Source organism: Panulirus ornatus, chromosome 72 (genome assembly GCF_036320965.1).
Source record: "Panulirus ornatus isolate Po-2019 chromosome 72, ASM3632096v1, whole genome shotgun sequence".
Classification (NCBI taxonomy): Eukaryota; Metazoa; Arthropoda; class Malacostraca; order Decapoda; family Palinuridae; genus Panulirus; species Panulirus ornatus.
Window position 1 is genome coordinate 14,305,317 of NC_092295.1, and position 24,795 is coordinate 14,330,111.

A 24,795-nucleotide genomic window follows, 5' to 3' on the forward strand; every position below is an offset into this window, starting at 1 on the left:
TCACATGTTGACACGACCAACGGACGTGTTAACATATACTGGATCTCACATGTTGACACGACCACCGGACGTGTTAACATATACTGGATCTCACATGTTGACACGTCAAAATATATTCGTCATCAAACATCAACATGTTACAGGTCGGTACAGGAAGTTCACGTTTTCTTCGTCTGAATGTAATTTTCTTGAGCTTCTCAGCCAACGGCAACCCTCATCACGTTCTTAATTTCTCTGGGGGGGCGTGGCCAAGTCCCCCCCCTCCCCCCCCACACACACACATACACTCTTATGGAAAACTTGTATAACAATCATTCACTCTTGGCAAATACAGTGTTGTATTATTCACTTTGGTGGAATGTGTTGTATTGTAGGGGAAATACAACAGGTATTGTATTGTTTACATTGGAGGGATCCAGATGTTGTGGCTGATCATGTGTATGCTGAGGCCCAGACGTGGTGATGGATGCTGAGGCCAGACGTGGTGATGGATGCTGAGGCCCAGACGTGGTGATGGATGCTGAGGCCCAGACGTGGTGGTGGATGCTGAGGCCAGACGTGGTGATGGATGCTGAGGCCAGACGTGGTGATGGATGCTGAGGCCAGACGTGGTGGTGGATGCTGAGGCCCAGACGTGGTGATGGATGCTGAGGCCAGACGTGGTGGTGGATGCTGAGGCCAGACGTGGTGGTGGATGCTGAGGCCAGACGTGGTGATGGATGCTGAGGTCAGACGTGGTGATGGATGCTGAGGCCAGACGTGGTGATGGATGCTGAGGCCCAGACGTGGTGGTGGATGCTGAGGCCAGACGTGGTGATGGATGCTGAGGCCAGACGTGGTGATGGATGCTGAGGCCCAGACGTGGTGATGGATGCTGAGGCCAGACGTGGTGATGGATGCTGAGGTCAGACGTGGTGGTGGATGCTGAGGCCAGACGTGGTGGTGGATGCTGAGGCCAGACGTGGTGGTGGATGGATGGAGGAGTGAGACAACAGGAAGATGTGTTGATGATAACATGTGTGATGTAGGAGGAAAGACGCGTGTAGATGTTACGAGTTGAAACATCATAGTAACACGTAACATAAACATTACTGTGACACATAATGTTACGTAACATAAACATTACTGTGACACATAGTGTTACGTAACATAAACATTACTGTGACACATAATGTTACCAAACATAAACATTACTGTGACACATAGTGTTACGTAACATAAACATTACTGTGACACATAATGTTACCAAACATAAACATTACTGTGACACATAATGTTACGTAACATAAACATTACTGTGACACAATTTTACCAAACATAAACATTACTGTGACGCATAATGTTACGTAACATAAACATTACTGTGACACATAATGTTACGTAACATAAACATTACTGTGACACAATGTTACGTAACATAAACATTACTGTGACATAATGTTTCTGGTAACATCACTCAGACAGATGATCATTTCAACATTAATGATGTAAACTTTTACCGAGTTTCAACATTAATGTTGACTACGCTTCTATATAATTAGTACAGAAGAAGATATACAATATATAATGTATTTTCTCGTATCGTACTTGATGTATAATGGCTACAGTGACAGATACTACAGTGAGGTGAGACACAACCACAACATGAATGAGGATTATTCATAACTGTTCTTCCTGTGGGTGAAATGTGGTGACGACCTGGGAGGTGTCGCTACCACAGCTGATGACCTCACCACCACAGCTGATGACCTCACCACCACAGCTGATGACCTCACCACCACAGCTGATGACCTCACCACCACAGCTGATGACCTCACCACCACAGCTGATGACCTCACCACCACAGCTGATGACCTCACCACCACAGCTGATGACCTCACCACCACAGCTGATGACCTCACCACCACAGCTGATGGCCTCACCACCACAGCTGATGGCCTCACCACCACAGCTGATGACCTTACCACCACAGCTGATGACCTCACCACCACAGCTGATGGCCTCACCACCACACAGCATCAACACTCGTTCCTCAAGTATTATCTGGCAATCTCACAAACCCTCATACCTCACACTCTTCCTCACACACCCTCATACCTCACACTCTTCCTCACACACCCTCATACCTCACACTCTTCCTCACAAACCCTCATTACCTCACACTCTTCCTCACACACCCTCATTACCTTACACTCTTCCTCACAAGCCCTCATTACCTCACACTCTTCCTCACAAACCCTCATTACCTCACACTCTTCCTCACAAACCCTCATTACCTCACACTCTTCCTCACAAACCCTCATTACCTCACACTGTTCTTTTCATTCTCATTCTAATTATTTTCCCTTCACCTCACTACCACACATCTCGCACTCCTCATCTGCCACACATGTCCACAATGAGTCTCATCATCTCTCTCATCTCTTGATCTATCTCTCATTATCTACTTCATCATACTAGTTCTCTCTCTCTCTCTCTCTCTCTCTCTCTCTCTCTCTCTCTCTCTCTCTCTCTCTCTCTCTCTCTCTCTCTCTCTCTCTCTCTCTCTTTCTTGTTTGATTAAGGAAAACCGAGGCCTCAGCTCCATCCATAACACCTGCAACAAGTACACCATAACACCTGCAACAACTACACCATAACACCTGCAACAAGTACACCATAACACCTGCAACAAGTACACCATAACACCTGCAACAAGTACACCATAACACCTGCAACAAGTACACCATAACACCTGCAACAAGTACACTATAACACCTGCAACAAGTACACCGTAACACCTGCAACAAGTACACCATAACACCTGCAACAAGTACACCACAACACCTGCAACAAGTACACCATAACACCTGCAACAAGTACACCATAACACCTGCAACAAGTACACCACAACACCTGCAACAAGTACACCATAACACCTGCAACAAGTACACCATAACACCTGCAACAAGTACACCATAACACCTGCAACAAGTACACCATAACACCTGCAACAAGTACACCATAACACCTGCAACAAGTACACCATAACACCTGCAACAAGTACACCACAACACCTGCAACAAGTATACCATAACACCTGCAACAAGTACACCATAACACCTGCAACAAGTACACCATAACACCTGCAACAAGTACACCATAAGGCCTGCAACAAGTACACCATAAGGCCTGCAACAAGTACACCACAACACCTGCAACAAGTACACCATAACACCTGCAACAAGTACACCATAACACCTGCAACAAGTACACCACAACACCTGCAACAAGTACACCATAACACCTGCAACAAGTACACCATAACACCTGCAACAAGTACACCATAACACCTGCAACAAGTACACCATAACACCTGCAACAAGTACACCATAAGGCCTGCAACAAGTACACCATAACACCTGCAACAAGTACACCACAACACCTGCAACAAGTACACCATAACACCTGCAACAAGTACACCATAACACCTGCAACAAGTACACCATAACACCTGCAACAAGTACACCATAAGGCCTGCAACAAGTACACCATAAGGCCTGCAACAAGTACACCATAAGGCCTGCAACAAGTACACCATAAGGCCTGCAACAAGTACACCATAAGGCCTGCAACAAGTACACCATAACACCTGCAACAAGGACACCATAACACCTGCAACAAGTACACCACAACACCTGCAACAAGTACACCATAACACCTGCAACAAGTACACCATAAGGCCTGCAACAAGTACACCATAACACCTGCAACAAGGACACCATAACACCTGCAACAAGTACACCACAACACCTGCAACAAGTACACCATAACACCTGCAACAAGTACACACCTCATTTACTAAATCCTTCTAAGAAAGTCTTAACTTCCCCTCCTGTATTACACCTCGCCAGGTGTTCTGTCGTTCTCCAGCCATCATGCGTTCACGCTCGTCGTAAACAATGAAATTCACAAGTTTCCAATTCCTGCACGTCCAGGCTGGTCGACTCCCTCCCTCCGTCCCTCCCGCACGTCCAGGCTGGTCGACTCCCTCCCTCCCTCCCGCACGTCCAGGCTGGTCGACTCCCTCCCTCCCTCCTGCACGTCCAGACTGGTCGACTCCCTCCCTCCCTCCCTCCTGCACGTCCAGGCTGGTCGACTCCCTCCCTCCCTCCCTCCCGCACGTCCAGACTGGTCGACTCCCTCCCTCCCTCCCGCACGTCCAGGCTGGTCGACTCCCTCCCTCCCTCCCGCACGTCCAGGCTGGTCGACTCCCTCCCTCCCTCCTGCACGTCCAGGCTGGTCGACTCCCTCCCTCCCTCCCTCCCGCACGTCCAGGCTGGTCGACTCCCTCCCTCCCTCCTGCACGTCCAGACTGGTCGACTCCCTCCCTCCCTCCTGCACGTCCAGGCTGGTCGACTCCCTCCCTCCCTCCCGCACGTCCAGGCTGGTCGACTCCCTCCTTCCCTCCCTCCCGCACGTCCAGGCTGGTCGACTCCCTCCTTCCCTCCCGCACGTCCAGGCTGGTCGACTCCCTCCTTCCCTCTCTGTTCTACACCTGAGAATGTGATCTTATGTTTCCCCTAACCATCCTGCCTCTACACTCACCATCCTGCCTCTACACTCACCATCCTGCCTCTACACTCACCATCCTGCCTCTACACTCACCATCCTGCCTCTACACACACCATCCTGCCTCTACACACACCATCCTGCCTCTACACTCACCATCCTGCCTCTACACTCACCATCCTGCCTCTACACTCACCATCCTGCCTCTACACACACCATCCTGCCTCTACACTCACCATCCTGCCTCTACACTCACCATCCTGCCTCTACACTCACCATCCTGCCTCTACACTCACCATCCTGCCTCTACACTCACCATCCTGCCTCTACACTCACCATCTTGCCTCTACACTCACCATCCTGCCTCTACACTCACCATCCTGCCTCTACACTCACCATCCTTGCCTCTACACTCACCATCCTGCCTCTACACTCACCATCCTGCCTCTACACTCACCATCCTGCCTCTACACTCACCATCCTGCCTCTACACTCACCATCCTGCCTCTACACATCACCATCCTGCCTCTACACACACCATCCTGCCTCTACACTCACCATCTGCCTCTACACTCACCATCCTGCCTCTACACTCACCATCCTGCCTCTACACACACCATCCTGCCTCTACACACACCATCCTGCCTCTACACTCACCATCCTGCCTCTACACTCACCATCCTGCCTCTACACTCACCATCCTGCCTCTACACACACCATCCTGCCTCTACACACACCATCCTGCCTCTACACACACCATCCTGCCTCTACACTCACCATCCTGCCTCTACACGCACCATCCTGCCTCTACACACACCATCCTGCCTCTACACACACCATCCTGCCTCTACACACACCATCCTGCCTCTACACTCACCATCCTGCCTCTACACACATCATCCTGCCTCTACACACACCATCCTGCCTCTACACACACCATCCTGCCTCTACACACACCATCCTGCCTCTACACACACCATCCTGCCTCTACACACACCATCCTGCCTCTACACACACCATCCTGCCTCTACACGCACCATCCTGCCTCTACACACACCATCCTCCCTCTACACACACCATTCTCCCTCGACACGCACCATCCTGCCTCTACACGCACCATCCTGCCTCTACACACACCATCCTGCCTCTACACATACCATCCTGCCTCTACATTCACCATCCTGCCTCTACACACATCATCCTGCCTCTACACATACCATCCTGCCTCTACACACACCATCCTGCCTCTACACACACCATCCTGCCTCTACACATACCATCCTGCCTCTACACACACCATCCTGCCTCTACACACACCATCCTGCCTCTACACACACCATCCTGCCTCTACACACACCATCCTGCCTCTACACACACCATCCTGCCTCTACACACACCATCCTGCCTCTACACACACCATCCTGCCTCTACACACACCATCCTCCCTCTACACACACCATCCTCCCTCTACACACACCATCCTGCCTCTACACACACCATCCTGCCTCTACACATACCATCCTGCCTCTACACATACCATCCTGCCTCTACACTCACCATCCTGCCTCTACACACATCATCCTGCCTCTACACATACCAACCTGCCTCTACACACACCATCCTGCCTCTACACACACCATCCTGCCTCTACACATACCATCCTGCCTCTACACACACCATCCTGCCTCTACACACACCATCCTCCCTCTACACACACCATCCTGCCTCTACACACACCATCCTGCCTCTACACGCACCATCCTGCCTCTACACACACCATCCTCCCTCTACACACACCATCCTCCCTCTACACGCACCATCCTGCCTCTACACGCACCATCCTGCCTCTACACACACCATCCTGCCTCTACACACACCATCCTGCCTCTACACACACCATCCTGCCTCTACACACACCATCCTCCCTCTACACACATCATCCTGCCTCTACACACACCATCCTGCCTCTACACACACCATCCTGCCTCTACACGCACCATCCTGCCTCTACACACGCCATCCTGCCTCTACACACGCCATCCTGCCTCTACACACGCCATCCTGCCTCTACACACACCATCCTGCCTCTACACACACCATCCTGCCTCTACACACACCATCCTGCCTCTACACACACCATCCTGCCTCTACACACACCATCCTGCCTCTACACGCACCATCCTAACTCTACACACACCATCCTGCCTCTACACACACCATCCTGCCTCTACACACACCATCCTGCCTCTACACACACCATCCTGCCTCTACACTCACCATCCTGCCTCTACACACGCCATCCTGCCTCTACACACACCATCCTGCCTCTACACACACCATCCTGCCTCTGCACACACCATCCTGCCTCTACACACACCATCCTGCCTCTACACACACCATCCTGCCTCTACACACACCATCCTGCATCTACACACACCATCCTGCCTCTACACACACCATCCTGCCTCTACATACACCATCCTGCCTCTGCACACACCATCCTGCCTCTACACACGCCATCCTGCCTCACCACCAGCCACTCCTCATGTCTCTCATGCACAGCCTCCCTCCCACCTCACTCCCAACCTCCCTCTCACCTCACTCCCGCCAGCCCAGTCGTGTGAACCTCACGTGAACATAAGCCCACATCTGCCGTCATCCATTCACTCCACCACTGTGTCCCCATCACACACACACACACACACACACACACACACACACACACACACACACACACACACACACACCTCCTGCCTTCCCTCTGTATCATCCCTCCACCTTCCACTGCTGGAAGTGTCATGTTCCAGGAATGTTCTTCTCGGTAACAAGTTTCCAAACCTCTCCAGTGTTACCACTGTTACTCTGGTTCCAGCTGTCGGTAACAAGTTTCCAAACCTCTCCTGTGTTACCATGTTACTCTGGTTCCAGCTGTCGGTAACAAGTTTCCAAACCTCTCCTGTGTTACCACGTTACTCTGGTTCCAGCTGTGGGTAACAAGTTTCCAAACCTCTCCTGTGTTACCATGTTACTCTGGTTCCAGCTGTCGGTAACAAGTTTCCAAACCTCTCCTGTGTTACCACTGTTACTCTGGTTCCAGCTGTCGGTAACAAGTTTCCAAACCTCTCCTGTGTTACCACTGTTACTCTGGTTCCAGCTGTCGGTAACAAGTTTCCAAACCTCTCCTGCGTTACCATGTTACTCTGGTTCCAGCTGTCGGTAACAAGTTTCCAAACCTCTCCTGTGTTACCATGTCACTCTGGTTCAGCTGACACACTTCCTCATTCTTCATCTTCGTCAGATGTTGAAGACATAATCCATGACTTTGTTGCTGCCTCCCATCACTGGCCTGGTGACCACCTCCCATCACTGGCCTGGTGACCACCTCCCATCACTGGCCTGGTGACCACCTCCCATCACTGGCCTGGTGATCACCTCCCATCACTGGCCTGGTGATCACCTCCCATCACTGGCCTGGTGACCATCTCCCATCACTGGCCTGGTGACCACCTCCCATCACTGGCCTGGTGACCACTTCCCATCACTGGCCTGGTGACCATCTCCCATCACTAGCCTGGTGACCACCTCCCATCACTGGCCTGGTGACTACCTCCCATCACTGGCCTGGTGACTACCTCCCATCACTGGCCTGGTGATCACCTCCCATCACTGGCCTAGTGACTGCCTCCCCTCACTGGCCTGGTGATCACCTCCCATCACTGGCCTGGTGACCACCTCTCATCACTGGCCTAGTGACTGCCTCCCCTCACTGGCCTGGTGATCACCTCCCATCACTGGCCTGGTGACCACCTCCCATCACTGGCCTAGTGACTGCCTCCCCTCACTGGCCTGGTGACCACCTCCCATCACTGGCCTGGTGATCACCTCCCATCACTGGCCTAGTGACCACCTCCCATCACTGGCCTGGTGATCACCTCCCATCACTGGCCTGGTGACCATCTCCCATCACTGGCCTGGTGATCACCCCCCATCACTGGCCTGGTGACCACCTCCCATCACTGGCCTGGTGACCACCTCCCATCACTGGCCTGGTGACTACCTCCCATCACTGGCCTGGTGACCATCTCCCATCACTGGCCTGGTGACCACCTCCCATCACTGGCCTGATGACCACCTCCCATCACTGGCCTGGTAGCTACTGCCCTCGCCTGGCCTGGTGACCACCTCCCATCACTGGCCTGGTGACCATCTCCCATCACTGGCCTGGTGACTACCTCCCATCACTGGCCTGGTGACCACCTCCCCTCACTGGCCTGGTGATCACCTCCCATCACTGGCCTGGTGACCACCTCCCATCACTGGCCTGGTGACTACCTCCCATCACTGGCCTGGTGACCATCTCCCATCACTGGCCTGGTGACCACCTCCCATCACTGGCCTGATGACCACCTCCCATCACTGGCCTGGTAGCTACTGCCCTCGCCTGGCCTGGTGACCACCTCCCATCACTGGCCTGGTGACCACCTCCCATCACTGGCCTGGTAGCTACTGCCCTCGCCTGGCCTGGTGACCTGACCCCCCCTCCATCATCCTCTGTACGTACCAATAACGGAAGGTTCCAGGTCCACGAAGATGGCCCTGGGGACGTGCTTGCCCGACCCCGTCTCGCTGAAGAAGGTGGTGAAGGAGTCGTCACCATCGCCCACCGTCTTGTCTGAGGGAATAGTGCCGTCCGGAGCGATGCCGTGCTCAAGGCAGTACAACTCCCAGCAAGCGTTGCCCATCTGCACGCCAGCCTGACCCACATGGATGCTGATGCACTCGCGCTGTGGGAGAGACGAGGGCATGAGTGACATGCTGGTACTGGGTCATGTGGGTACTGGGTCATGTGGGTAGTGGCATGCTGGTACTGGGTCATGTGGGTACTGGGTCATGTGTGTACTGGGTCATGTGGGTAGTGACATGCTGGTACTGGGTCATGTGGGTAGTGGCATGCTGGTATTGGGTCATGTGGGTAGTGGCATGCTGGTACTGGGTCATGTGGGTACCGGGTCATGTGGGTAGTGGCATGCTGGTACTGGGTCATGTGGGTACTGGGTCATGTGGGTAGTGGGTCATGTAGGTACTGGGTCATGTGGGTAGTGGCATGCTGGTATTGGGTCATGTGGGTAGTGGCATGCTGGTACTGGGTCATGTGGGTACCGGGTCATGTGGGTAGTGGCATGCTGGTACTGGGTCATGTGGGTACTGGGTCATGTGGGTAGTGGCATGCTGGTATTGGGTCATGTGGGTAGTGGCATGCTGGTACTGGGTCATGTGGGTACCGGGTCATGTGGGTAGTGGCATGATGGTACTGGGTCATGTAGGTACTGGGTGGTGGGGGTATTGGGTCATGTGAGTAGTGGGTCATGCTGGTACTGGGTCATGTGGGTACTGGGTTATGTGGGTACTGGGTCATGTAGATACTGGGTCATGTAGGTACTGGATAATGTGGGTACTGGGTGGTGGGGGTATTGGGTTGTGTGGGTACTGGGTAGTGTGGGTACTGGGTAGTGTGGGTATTGGGTAGTGTGGGTACTGAGTAGTGTGGGTACTGAGTAGTGTGGGTACTGGGTCAATTAAACACATCAGAACATTGTAAATCATAATAATATTTCCTCTTGATCTTCTGCATTTACAGGAAGTTGTTTTCCTTTAATAAACTACCATCACAGCCCAGAGCTGCCTCACCAGTACACCTGTAGGTGACGTCTCTGTACAGGAGTACTTAGTATAAACATACACCATAATGACACGTAGTCTAGAACGTCTTAACACATGACTATGATCTTAGGACGGTCCTCAACACTTGATGACGGTGTTCAAGGTGTCTTGATTGGTCGATATATATCACTATTATAGATGCTCAAATGACCCTGGCAGTTGCTAGGTCTAAACCCAACAATTCGTTCACATGGACTTACCAGTGATTGATGAGTTGTTTTAACTCTTCATTATTTGTCTCATAAATGATAAATCATATTTATTGATACCCCAGTGTCTCTGTCATGACCTGATTCCTCTGGACTCTCTCTCTCTCCCTGGCTGACCCATCGTTCCACAGAGGTCTAACACATTCCTTCCTCGCTCTTAAGTACACCAGGTTCACATTGATCAAACCTCTTCATCATCCACTTAACGACCCACAACGCTAGAGTAACTACATCCTCTTGTGTTCCACAGTCTGCCACCTCACCGGTCTGGCCCACTATGTGTGTATCATCAGCAAACACACTAACCTACGTACCATCTTCTTCCCCAGGATTGGTCGATCATAACACAGAACAACACAGGTCCCAAGATTGGTCCTTGTGGCACTCCACAACTGACCTCCTCCCGTGATGAACACCCTGCCCTGATGAACACTCTCCCTTAATGTTCACCATCCCGTAATGAACACCGTCCTATTGAACACCTCCCCTAATGAACAACATCTCTTAATGAACACCATCCCCGTAATTAACACCCTCCCATAATCATTGTTGACCTCATCCATCCACTTCAGTACCACCCGGTCCACCTCACCTCCTCCACTCTGATGCTAGTGTGGTTTTCCACCTCACTCAGTAACAGATTATTAACCGATTTTGTAATAGTGAAATATATACAATTCACCAAACACTCACACCTTCACCTAACACTCACACAATTCACCTAACACTCACACCTTCACCTAACACTCGCACAATTCACCTAACGCTCACACCTTCACCTAACACTCGCACCTCCACCCAACACTCGCACAATTCACCTAACACTCACACCTTCACCCAACACTCGCACAATTCACCTAACGCTCACACCTTCACCTAACACTCGCACCTCCACCCAACACTCGCACAATTCACCTAACACTCACACCTTCACCCAACACTCGCACAATTCACTAAACACTCACACCTTCACCTAACACTCACACAATTCACCTAACACTCACACCTTCACCTAACACTCGCACAATTCACCTAACACTCACACCTTCACCCAACACTCGCACAATTCACCTAACGCTCGCACCTTCACCCAACACTCGCACAATTCACCTAACACTCACACCTTCACCTAACACTCACACAATTCACCTAACACTCACACCTTCACCCAACACTCGCACAATTCACCTAACACTCGCACATTCACCTAACACTCGCACAATTCACCTAACACTCGCACCTTCACCTAACACTCGCACAATTCACCTAACGCTCGCACCTTCACCCAACACTCGCACCTTCACCTAACACTCGCACCTTCACCTAACACTCGCACCTTCACCTAACACTCGCACCTTCACCTAACACTCGCACAATTCACCTAACACTCGCACCTTCACCTAACACTCGCACCTTCACCTAACACTCGCACCTTCACCTAACACTCGCACAATTCACCTAACACTCGCACCTTCACCTAACACTCGCACAATTCACCTAACACTCACACCTTCACCTAACACTCGCACCTTCACCTAACACTCACACCTTCACCTAACACTCGCACCTTCACCTAACACTCGCACCTTCACTTAACACTCGCATTCACACCTTCACCTAACACTCGCACCTTCACCTAACACTCACACCTTCACCTAACACTCGCACCTTCACCTAACACTCACACCTTCACCTAACACTCGCACCTTCACCTAACACTCGCACCTTCACCTAACACTCGCACAATTCACCTAACACTCGCACCTTCACCTAACACTCGCACAATTCACCTAACACTCACACCTTCACCTAACACTCGCACCTTCACCTAACACTCACACCTTCACCTAACACTCGCACCTTCACCTAACACTCGCACCTTCACCTAACACTCGCACAATTCACCTAACACTCACACCTTCACCTAACACTCGCACCTTCACCTAACACTCACACCTTCACCTAACACTCGCACCTTCACCTAACACTCACACCTTCACCTAACACTCGCACCTTCACCTAACGCTCACACCTTCACCTAACACTCGCACCTTCACCTAACACTCGCACAATTCACCTAACACTCACACCTTCACCTAACACTCGCACCTTCACCTAACACTCACACCTTCACCTAACACTCGCACCTTCACCTAACACTCGCACCTTCACCTAACACTCGCACCTTCACCTAACACTCGCACAATTCACCTAACACTCACACCTTCACCTAACACTCACACCTTCACCTAACACTCGCACCTTCACCTAACACTCGCACCTTCACCTAACACTCACACCTTCACCTAACACTCGCACCTTCACCTAACACTCACACCTTCACCTAACACTCACACCTTCACCTAACACTCGCACCTTCACCTAACACTCGCACAATTCACCTAACACTCACACCTTCACCTAACACTCGCACCTTCACCTAACACTCACACCTTCACCTAACACTCGCACCTTCACCTAATACTCACACCTTCACCTAACACTCGCACCTTCACCTAACACTCACACCTTCACCTAACACTCGCACCTTCACCTAACACTCGCACCTTCACCTAACACTCACACCTTCACCTAACACTCGCACCTTCACCTAACACTCGCACCTTCACCTAACACTCGCACAATTCCAATATCTTGGTGACTCCTTCATAGAAATCTGTCAAGATACATTAATACACATCATTTTCCTCCAAAAAATCCAATTTTTTGTTTCCACTTTGGAGGTTCCAGTCACGGACCAAAGTCCACACATTAAGGCCGGGCGTTAATGTAGAAATATAGAGAGGATTATGAGAGGGAAAAAGAGGCTATGGGGAAAAAAAATGTTAATTTCTTCACAGTAGCCGACATGACTCGGGTAAGAGTGTGTCCTGCTCATGGTCAGGTCAGGGTGAAGGTGAGTGACTGTTATGTGATGAACACAGGAAGAATGACGCGACCTTCCCTGGTGTAGTGGACTCAACTGAAAGATGAATAAGTTATGGAAGGAGAGACGCAAGATGATATCATAAATGTTGTTGAATAACTTGTCATAATGATGAACACGAGAGACATGTTATCAACATTATATTCTATGATGTTTTTATGATCATCTTGACAGACTAGCAATTATCAACATTACCATGCTGCTGAGAGGAGCGCCTCCACCAACCTTGCTATGTACAGCATCAATACACAGTTCCTACACTTGTCTTATCCTACCGAGATAAGTCCAGTGTGACCAACTCCTTCACCTTAACCTTTAAAAGATAAGTTAATTCCATCAACACTCCACAAGTACCCACAGATATATTCTACCTGGTCATGTACCTTGATTCTGTCCAGCTTTTTCAACAGTTTACCAATATATTCTCCTTTGTTTAACCTTATTACCTTGCTATTTATTTCATATTTCTCGTTAGTCTGTACCGTTTACCATCCAGTATAGAAAACGATCTATGGTTGCCTCGTCGTAATTATTGTGTTATTTAGTTTTGTTCTATTTCGTGTTATGTTTTGTTCTATTTCGTGTTATGTAATGTTTGGTTAATCTTGATCAAGAACATCATGTTCTTCCTTATTATCATCCAGCATCAAGTGACCTTCCTCATGCTCATGTAACACACAGCAGCCCTCCACCATCACCAACACCACCACCATCACCAACACCATCACCAACACCACCACCATCACCAACACCATCACCAACACCAACACCATCACCAACACCACCACCAACACCAACACCAACACCACCAACACCACCACCACCACCAACACCAACACCACCACCATCACCAACACCACCACCAACACCAACACCACCACCATCACCAACACCACCACCAACACCAACACCACCACCACCAACACCAGCACCACCACCACCACCAACACCACACCAACACCACCAACATCACCATCACCAACAACCACCACCAACACCACCACTAACACCACCACCACCACCAACACCACCAACACCACCAACATCACCATCACCAACACCACCACCAACACCACCATCATCACCAACACCAACACCATCACCAACACCACCAACACCATCACCAACACCACCACCATCACCAACACCACCACCATCACCAACACCACCACCATCACCAACACCACCACCACCACCATCACCACCACCACCACCATCACCAACACCACCAACACCATCACCAACACCACCACCACCACCAACACCATCACCAACACCAACACCAACACCACCACCATCACCAACACCACCACCATCACCAACACCACCACCATCACCAACACCACCACCATCACCAACACCACCACCACCAACACCATCACCACCACCACCACCACCAACACCACCACCAACACCAACACCACCATAATCACCACCACCAACACCAACACCAACACCAACACCAACACCACCACCACCATAATCACCACCACCAACACCAACACCAACACCAACACCACCATAATCACCACCACCAACACCAACACCAACACCAACACCACCATAATCACCACCACCAACACCAACACCAACACCAACACCAACACCACCACCAACACCACCATAATCACCACCACCAACACCAACACCAACACCAACACCAACACCACCACCAACACCACCATAATCACCACCACCAACACCAACACCAACACCAACACCAACACCACCACCAACACCACCATAATCACCACCACCAACACCAACACCAACATCAACACCACCACCAACACCACCACCAACACCACCATAATCACCACCACCAACACCAACACCACCACCAACACCACCATAATCACCACCACCAACACCAACACCAACATCAACACCAACACCAACACCACCACCAACACCACCATAATCACCACCACCAACACCAACACCAACACCAACACCAACACCACCACCAACACCACCATAATCACCACCACCAACACCAACACCAACATCAACACCAACACCAACACAATCGTCAATGACAGAACCATTATCAACACAACAATCATTACCACATTACTCCCGTCCACTGTGCCTCCACCATCATCCTCCACCACCACCATCCTCCACCACCACCATCCTCCACCACCACCATCCTCCACCACCATCATCCTCCACCCCAGTCCTCCATCCCCTTCCTCCTCCACCACCACCATCCTCCTCCACCATCATCCTCCACCACCACCATCCTCCACCCCCGTCCTCCATCCCCTTCCTCCTCCACCATCCTCCATCCCCGTCCTCCATCCTCCACCACCATCCTCCACCACCATCATCCTCCACCCCCGTCCTCCACCCCCGTCCTCCATCCCCTTCCTCCACCACCACCCTCCACCCCCGTCCTCCATCCCCGTCCTCCATCCCCTTCCTCCTCCACCACCATCATCCTCCACCACCATCATCCTCCACCCCCGTCCTCCATCCCCGTCCTCCACCACCATCCTCCACCACCACCATCCTCCACCACCATCATCCTCCACCCCCGTCCTCCTCCACCGTCCTCCACCATCTCCGTGTTGGTGTTGGCGGTCCAGGTGAGTCATCGCCCCACCATCAACACGTCTACACGAGACTCACTAATCAATAAGGCCGCTCAGAATACGAGGCTGGCAGGCCTGTGAGTGGTCCGGGCGGGAGGTCTGTGAGTGGTCTGGGCGGGAGGTCTGTGAGTGGTCCGGATGGGAGGTCTGTGAGTGGTCTGGGTGGCAGGCCTGTGAGGGGTCCGGGCGGGAGGTCTGTGAATGGTCTGGGCGGGAGGTCTGTGAGTGGTCCGGGCGGGAGGACTGTGAGTGGTCCGGATGGGAGGTCTGTGAGTGGTCTGGGCGGGAGGTCTGTGAGTGGTCCGGGCGGGAGGACTGTGAGTGGTCTGGATGGGAGGTCTGTGAGTGGTCCGGGCGGGAGGACTGTGAGTGGTCCGGGCGGGAGGTCTGTGAGTGGTCTGGGCGGGAGGACCTTTGTTGCCGTCTGTCCGTATGAATAAGCTAGAGGGAGGCAGGAGGGGCCGGAGAGGCATGATGGAAGGGTGGAGGGAGGCAGGGGGGGCCGGGGAGGCATGATGGAAGGGTAGAGGGAGGCAGGAGGGGCCGGAGAGGCATGATGGAAGGGTGGAGGGAGGCAGGAGGGGCCGGGGAGACATGATGAAGTGTGAGGGAGGCAGGAGGGGCCGGGGAGGCATGATGGAAGGGTGGAGGGAGGCAGGAGGGGGCCGGGGAGGCATGATGGAAGGGTAGAGGGAGGCAGGAGGGGCCGGGGAGGCATGATGGAAGTGTGAGGGAGGCAGAGGGGCCGGGGAGGCATGATGGAAGGGTGGAGGGAGGCAGGAGGGGCCGGGGAGACATGATGGAAGTGTGAGGGAGGCAGGAGGGGCCGGGGAGGCATGATGGAAGGGTGGAGGGAGGCAGGAGGGGGCCAGGGAGGCATGATGGAAGGGTGGAGGGAGGCAGGAGGGGCCGGGGAGGCATGATGGAAGGGTGGAGGGAGGCAGGAGGGGGCCGGGGAGGCATGATGGAAGGGTGGAGGAGGCAGGAGGGGCCGGGGAGGCATGATGGAAGGGTGGAGGGAGGCAGGAGGGGGCCGGGGAGGCATGATGGAAGGGTGGAGGGAGGCAGGAGGGGGCCGGGGAGGCATGATGGAAGGGTGGAGGGAGGCAGGAGGGGGCCGGGGAGGCATGATGGAAGGGTGGAGGGAGGCAGGAGGGGCCGGGGAGACATGATGGAAGTGTGAGGGAGGCAGGAGGGGCCGGGGAGGCATGATGGAAGGGTGGAGGGAGGCAGGAGGGGCCGGGGAGGCATGATGGAAGTGTGAGGGAGGCAGGAGGGGCCGGGGAGGCATGATGGAAGGGTGGAGGGAGGCAGGAGGGGGCCGGGGAGGCATGATGGAAGGGTGGAGGGAGGCAGGAGGGGCCGGGGAGGCATGATGGAAGGGTGGAGGGAGGCAGGAGGAGCCGGGGAGGCATGATGGAAGGGTGGAGGGAGGCAGGAGGGGCCGGGGAGGCCCTGATGGAAGGGTGGAGGGAGGCAGGAGGGGCCGGGGAGGCATGATGGAAGTGTGAGGGAGGCAGGAGGGGCCGGGGAGACATGATGGAAGGGTGGAGGGAGGCAGGAGGGGGCCGGGGAGACATGATGGAAGGGTGGAGGGAGGCAGGAGGGGCCGGGGAGGCATGATGGAAGGGTGGAGGGAGGCAGGAGGAGGCCGGGGAGGCATGATGGAAGGGTGGAGGGAGGCAGGAGGGGCCGGGAAGACATGATGGAAGTGTGAGGGAGGCAGGAGGGGGCCGGGGAGACATGATGGAAGGGTGGAGGGAGGCAGGAGGGGCCGGGGAGGCATGATGGAAGGGTGGAGGGAGGTGGAGTCTGGGGAGCTTAATGAGGCTGAGGACAGGGAGACCCCCCCCCACACACCCCACACAGGGAGACCCCCCACACACCCCACACAGGGAGGGTGTGTTGTCTCATTACCCTCCCTACATCCCTCCCTCCCAACATCCCTCCCTCCCTACATCCTTCCCTCCCTCCCTCCCTCCCTCCCTCCCTACCTCCCTCTCTCCCTCCCTCCCTCAGGGTCTAGAGCAAGACATCAGGGATTACCCATACACACTGCACTCTAGTCTCCTCTCACACACTCCCCTCTCCCACCTTCCCCTCTCATATACACACTCTCTCTCTCTCTCTCTCTCTCGCTCATCTCTATCATCTCTCTCATCTATCTCTCTCTCTCTCTCTCTCTATCTCTCTCTCTCAGGCACACACAATCTGTCGCCTCTTTCCCTCTCCCCACTCGTCTCCCGCAGCCTAAGCTTCTATCCCAAAACACCCTCGCCCCTCACACACTCTCGTTCCCTCGCACACTTGCCTCTCCCAAACACACACTCGCCCCTTCCACACACACTCGCCCCTCCCACACACTCGCCCCTCCCACACACACTCGCCCTCCCGGTCTCTTCCTCTCCCAGGGTCCTCCTCTACAATCTCTATTACTGCATCAGTTGTACTGTGGTTTTCCAGTGAAATCAGTTCATCCATCTCACGTCAGTCAATCAAGCAGTTAAACAGCTACACGATCACCCTAGTGAACCAAGTGAAGATCATTCAGCCTGGCAGACTAGCGATCAACCACCAGAACAATGAACAATAATCGACATCAACTTAATCGATCAAATAAGTACAAATTAATCACTCCAGAACTCAGTTCAATGATGAATTTATAACCAGTTCAGTCAGTCTGGTCCCATCAGTCAGGGATGGTGAGGGTTACATAAAACACATTCAGTCAGGAGATTACAGACAGTCTGTACTGGGCAATGAAACCCTCTGTAACATTGAGTACATGAGGACTACCAGGGTAATGCCTGGCCTACACCAACGTACACTCTGATACTACGAGAACTGAAAGTGGAAATTACATTCGTAGTTCTATTTTCATCTTACATGCAGGGGGGCAGCGGTGCTGTTTCCTGTGGGGCGTGGTAGCGACAGGAATGGATGAAGGCAAGTAAGTATGAATATATACATGTGTATATATGTATATGTCTGAGTATGTGTATGTATATGCTGATATGTATATGTATGTAGGTGGGTGTTTGTGTATATACATATGTATGTATACGAGTGGATGGGCCATTCTTCGTCTGTTTCCTGGCGCTACCTCGCTGACGCAGGAAACAGCAATTATGTATAACAAATGAATAATATATGTTTTGAAATGGTTTGGTCACATGGAGAGAATGAGTGAGGAAAGATTGACCAAGAGGATATATGTGTCGGAGGTGGAGGGAACGAGGAGAAGAGGGAGACCAAATTGGAGGTGGAAAGATGGAGTGAAAAAGATTTTGTGTGATCGGGGCCTGAACATGCAGGAGGGTGTAAGGAGGGCAAGGAATAGAGTGAATTGGAGCGATGTGGTATACAGGGGTTGACGTGCTGTCAGTGGAGTGAATCAAGGCATGTGAAGCGTCTGGGGTAAACCATGGAAAGCTGTGTAGGTATGTATATTTGCGTGTGTGGACGTGTGTATGTACATGTGTATGGGGGGGGGGGGGGTTGGGCCATTTCTTTCGTCTGTTTCCTTGCGCTACCTCGCAAACGCGGGAGACAGCGACAAAGTATAAAAAAAAAAAAAAAAAAATAAAAATATATATATTTTCCCTGGGGATAGGGGAGAAAGAATACTTCCCACGTATTCCCTGCGTGTCGTACAAGGCGACTAAAAGGGAAGGGAGCGGGGGGGCTGGAAATCCTCCCCTCTCGTTTTTTTTTTTTTTTTTTTTTTTTTTTTTAATTTTCCAAAAGAAGGAACAGAGAAGAGGTCCAGGTGAGGATATTCCCTCAAAGGCCCAGTCCTCTGTTCTTAACGCTACCTCGCTATCGCGGGAAATAGCGAATAGCATAAAAAAAAAAAAAAAAAAATATATACATATATATATATATATATATATATATATATATATATATATATATATATATATATATATATATATATATATATATATATATATGTGTGTGTGTGTGTGTGTGTGTGTGTGTGTGTGTGTGTGTGTGTGGCAAAGTTTTAATCAATAAATGGAAGCACATTCTCTTCTTGTGTGTTTACCCCAACGTCATTAAGATGTTGGATCTTTTTTTTTTTTTTTTTTTTGCTTTGTCGCTGTCTCCCGCGTTTGCGAGGTAGCGCAAGGAAACAGACGAAAGAAATGGCCCCACCCCCCCCCCCCCATACACATGTATATACATACGTCCACACACGCAAATATACATACCTACACAGTTTTCCATGGTTTACCCCAGACGCTTCACATGCCTTGATTCAATCCACTGACAGCACGTCAACCCCGGTATACCACATCGATCCAATTCACTCTATTCCTTGCCCTCCTTTCACCCTCCTCCATGTTCAGGCCCCGATCACACAAAATCTTTCTCACTCCATCTTTCCACCTCCAATTTGGTCTCCCTCTTCTCCTCGTTCCCTCCACCTCCGACACATATATCCTCTTGGTCAATCTTTCCTCACTCATTCTCTCCATGTGCCCGAACCATTTCAAAACACCCTCCTCTGCTCTCTCAACCACGCTCTTTTTATTTCCACACATCTCTCTTACCCTTACGTTACTTACTCGATCAAACCACCTCACACCACACATTGTCCTCAAACATCTCATTTCCAGCACATCCATCCTCCTGCGCACAACTCTCCATAGCCCACGCCTCGCAACCATACAACATTGTTGGAACCACTATTCCTTCAAACATACCCATTTTTGCTTTCCGAGATAATGTTCTCGACTTCCACACATTCTTCAAGGCTCCCAGAATTTTCGCCCGCTCCCCCACCCTATGATCCACTTCCGCTTCCATGGTTCCATCCGCTGCCAGATCCACTCCCAGATATCTAAAACACTTCACTTCCTCCAGTTTTTCTCCATTCAAACTCACCTCCCAATTGACTTGACCCTCAACCCTAATGTACCTAATAACCTTGCTCTTATTCACATTTACTCTTAACTTTCTTCTTCCACACATTTTACCAAACTCAGTCACCAGCTTCTGCAGTTTCTCACATGAATCAGCCACCAGCGCTGTATCATCAGCGAACAACAACTGACTCACTTCCCAAGCTCTCTCATCCCCAACAGACTTCATACTTGCCCCTCTTTCCAAAACTCTTGCATTCACCTCCCTAACAACCCCATCCATAAACAAATTAAACAACCATGGAGACATCACACACCCCTGCCGCAAACCGACATTCACTGAGAACCAATCACTTTCCTCTCTTCCTACACGTACACATGCCTTACATCCTCGATAAAAACTTTTCACTGCTTCTAACAACTTGCCTCCCACACCATATGTTCTTAATACCTTCCACAGAGCATCTCTATCAACTCTATCATATGCCTTCTCCAGATCCATAAATGCTACATACAAATCCATTTGCTTTTCTAAGTATTTCTCACATACATTCTTCAAAGCAAACACCTGATCCACACATCCTCTACCACTTCTGAAACCACACTGCTCTTCCCCAATCTGATGCTCTGTACATGCCTTCACCCTCTCAATCAATATCCTCCCATATAATTTACCAGGAATACTCAACAAACTTATACCTCTGTAATTTGAGCACTCACTCTTATGTTGGATCTGTTCTGAATTATTCAAACATACAAGTTTGATAACCTAACCATGAGTTCCTTGATGACCCAGAAGTCCTGCTCCATACTCAAGTGCTGTCTGCTGTGACACCAACTTCCAGGATATCATGATGTGTGAGGCGGGTGTGTACGGTGCTGGAAGTTGGTACACAAATACGTAAATACAAGGTTGTTGTATATATCACTTGCTCCGTCTTCAGTCCAGCACAGCTACTGAGAGGATCATACAATAGGTGGAAATATTGTATGAAAATATCAATAATATATACATCAAACTCCATGACCTAAGTGGAATTTTTCTCAAGTTATGAACCAGGTGAAGTTTTTGATTCCACCTTCGTATGTGGGAAGAACTTATGACCAAATCTAAACTGGATTACGAGCAGCCCAGTTCTTCAGAGGGTCAGACACATCTGTGTCAAGTTTCATGATCTGACTGAAACCTTCAGTACGACTTCCGACGACGGACGGATGACAGACGGGTGATGGACCACAGACGGACGGATGAGGGATGGGTGATGGACCACGGACAGACGGATGACGGACGGGTGATGGACCACAGACGGACGGATGACGGACGGGTGATGAACCACAGACGGACGGATGACGGTTGGGTGATGGACCACGGACGGACGGATGACGGACGGGGTGATGGACCACGGACGGACGGATGACGGACGGGTGATGGACCACGGACGGACGGATGAAGGACGGGTGATGAACCACGGACGGACGGATGACGGATGGGTGATGGACCACGGACGGACGGATGACGGACGGGTGATGGACCACGGACGGACGGATGACGGATGGGTGATGGACCACAGACGGACGGATGACGGACGGGTGATGGACCACGGACGGACGGACGAACGGCGGAACAGCCATGCCACGCGGGCCACACAAAATGGAATATAAGAAACACCTTCAAATCCCCAGCAAATGTACTTTACCTCGGTAATACGAACATGATGGATGTCAACATTAATGAGGATATTGCGACCGATGTGGAACCTAACGAAGAAAATACTTGTGCCTCGTGATGACAGATCCTGCCTCACCAACTCACTATCTTGTTTCAATTTTGTGGACAACAAACAGGAGTCACCAGCCTCATGTGGTATAGTTTACCGGGGCTAACACCTGTGTCACTGGCGATGAGTTATGTGAATGGATTCATGACTTGCTGACGGAGAGAAAACAATGGATTGCAGGAGCGTGGCTAGGAGTAGCAAGTGGGGTGCCCCAGGGATTGGCTCTAGAACCATTTTTCACAGGATCTAAGGACACAAGTCATGGCAAAAACCAATATGTTTTGTGACGACACAGAACTAGTGTGGAGAACCACAACGAAGAACAATTGTATTCTGATATACACAACAATGAAGTATCTTGTGAACTACTTTATATATATACATCTTAGGTTTATATTGGATTATCACTCTTGTCCTCATACCCAACTATACACATCTATATAAATCTATTTACAGAAGATATGTTAAGGGGGTTGTCCAGTGGCATTCCAAAATACCTAGACAGCACAGCTGGCCTGTTCACCAGCTGGTTGCCTGGTCAACAGCCTTGAGGGTCGACGTAGAACAGGAAAGGTCAACATCCATTAACCACATCTCGTGGCACCACAGGAAAGGTCACAGGTGGGGAGAGAGGAAGGGAAGGCACAGCTACAACATCTCATAACATCAACAACAACGGTGTCAGATCCTATATACAATGTGCCAACCGACAGGTTATTCACCAAACACAATCCAAATCTCATCTTTCTTTTCGAGAGAATTCCAAAATGACTTGAGATTATCGCACTGTACATGGTTGAAATGATGAAGTTTCCATTCTATGACTCTAACGATATGTTGACCTCTCAATGACCAGAATGAATAATGAAATCAATACGAATTGCTGAAGCTTTGCTATGGTCAAGATTGTGGCACCTGTGATCAATATTGTTGCACCTGTGGTCAATATTGTGGCATCTGTGATCAATATTGTGGCACCTGTGGTCAATATTGTGGCATCTGTGGTCAGGTACTGTAGTACCTGTGGTCAATGTTGTAGCACCTGTGGTCAATATTGTGGCACCTGTGGTCAATATCGTGGCACCTGTGGTCAATATTGTGGCACCTGTGGTCAATATCGTGGCACCTGTGGTCAATATCGTGGCACCTGTGGTCAGGTATTGTAGCACCTGTGGTCAATATTGTGGCACCTGTGGTCAATATTGCAGCACCTGTGGTCAATATTGTGGCACCTGTGGTCAGGTATTGTAGCACCTGTGGTCAATGTTGTAGCACCTGTGGTCAATATTGTGGCACCTGTGGTCAATATTGTGGCACCTGTGGTCAGGTATTGTAGCACCTGTGGTCAATGTTGTAGCACCTGTGGTCAATATTGTGGCACCTGTGGTCAATATTGTGGCACCTGTGGTCAGGTATTGTAGCACCTGTGGTCAATGTTGTAGCACCTGTGGTCAATATTGTGGCATCTGTGGTCAGGTATTGTAGCACCTGTGGTCAATGTTGTAGCACCTGTGGTCAATATTGTGGCATCTGTGGTCAGGTATTGTGTGTGGGTGTACCTGCACCTTCCCGTGTTGTGTGTGTGGGTGTACCTGCACCTTCCCGTGTTGTGTGTGTGGGTGTACCTAAACCTTCTCGTGTCGTGTGTGTGGGTGTACCTGCACCTTCCCGTGTTGTGTGTGTGGGTGTACCTGAACCTTCCCGTGTCGTGTGTGTGGGTGTACCTGCACCTTCCCGTGTCGTGTGTGTGGGTGTACCTAAACCTTCCCGTGTTGTGTGTGTGGGTGTACCTGTACCTTCCCGTGTTGTGTGTGTGGGTGTACCTGTACCTTCCCGTGTTGTGTGTGTGGGTGTACCTGAACCTTCCCGTGTTGTGTGTGTGGGTGTACCTGCACCTTCCCGTGTTGTGTGTGTGGGTGTACCTGAACCTTCCCGTGTTGTAGGTGTAGCTGTAGCTTCCCGTGTTGTGTGTACGGCAGCTGGTGTAGTGACTGCCAGCTGGTGGTGGTAGAGGCGTCATGTTTGTGACACATAACATTCTAGGTTAACTGTGGTGTTGCCAGGACGTGATGACCTGGACTGTGAGACACAGAGCCACAGCTTCATCCAGCAGACGATGCACAA

At 51.1% G+C, this 24,795-nt stretch overlaps 1 protein-coding gene across 4 annotated transcripts in view; it reads right to left on the reverse strand.

Moving 5' to 3' along the window:
• The window catches only part of LOC139748135 (tubulin alpha-1A chain-like), an 82,137-nt gene that overhangs the window by 25,681 nt on the left and 31,661 nt on the right, over window positions 1-24,795 (reverse strand). For 3 of the 4 annotated variants that reach the window (XM_071660807.1, XM_071660808.1, XM_071660809.1), the window contains exon 2: window positions 9,113-9,335. In XM_071660807.1, the coding sequence (XP_071516908.1) occupies window positions 9,113-9,335 (223 nt within the window). Of the gene's footprint in view, window positions 1-9,112; window positions 9,357-24,795 lie in introns of those variants that run through there. The other variant, XM_071660806.1, reaches the window with a different exon arrangement.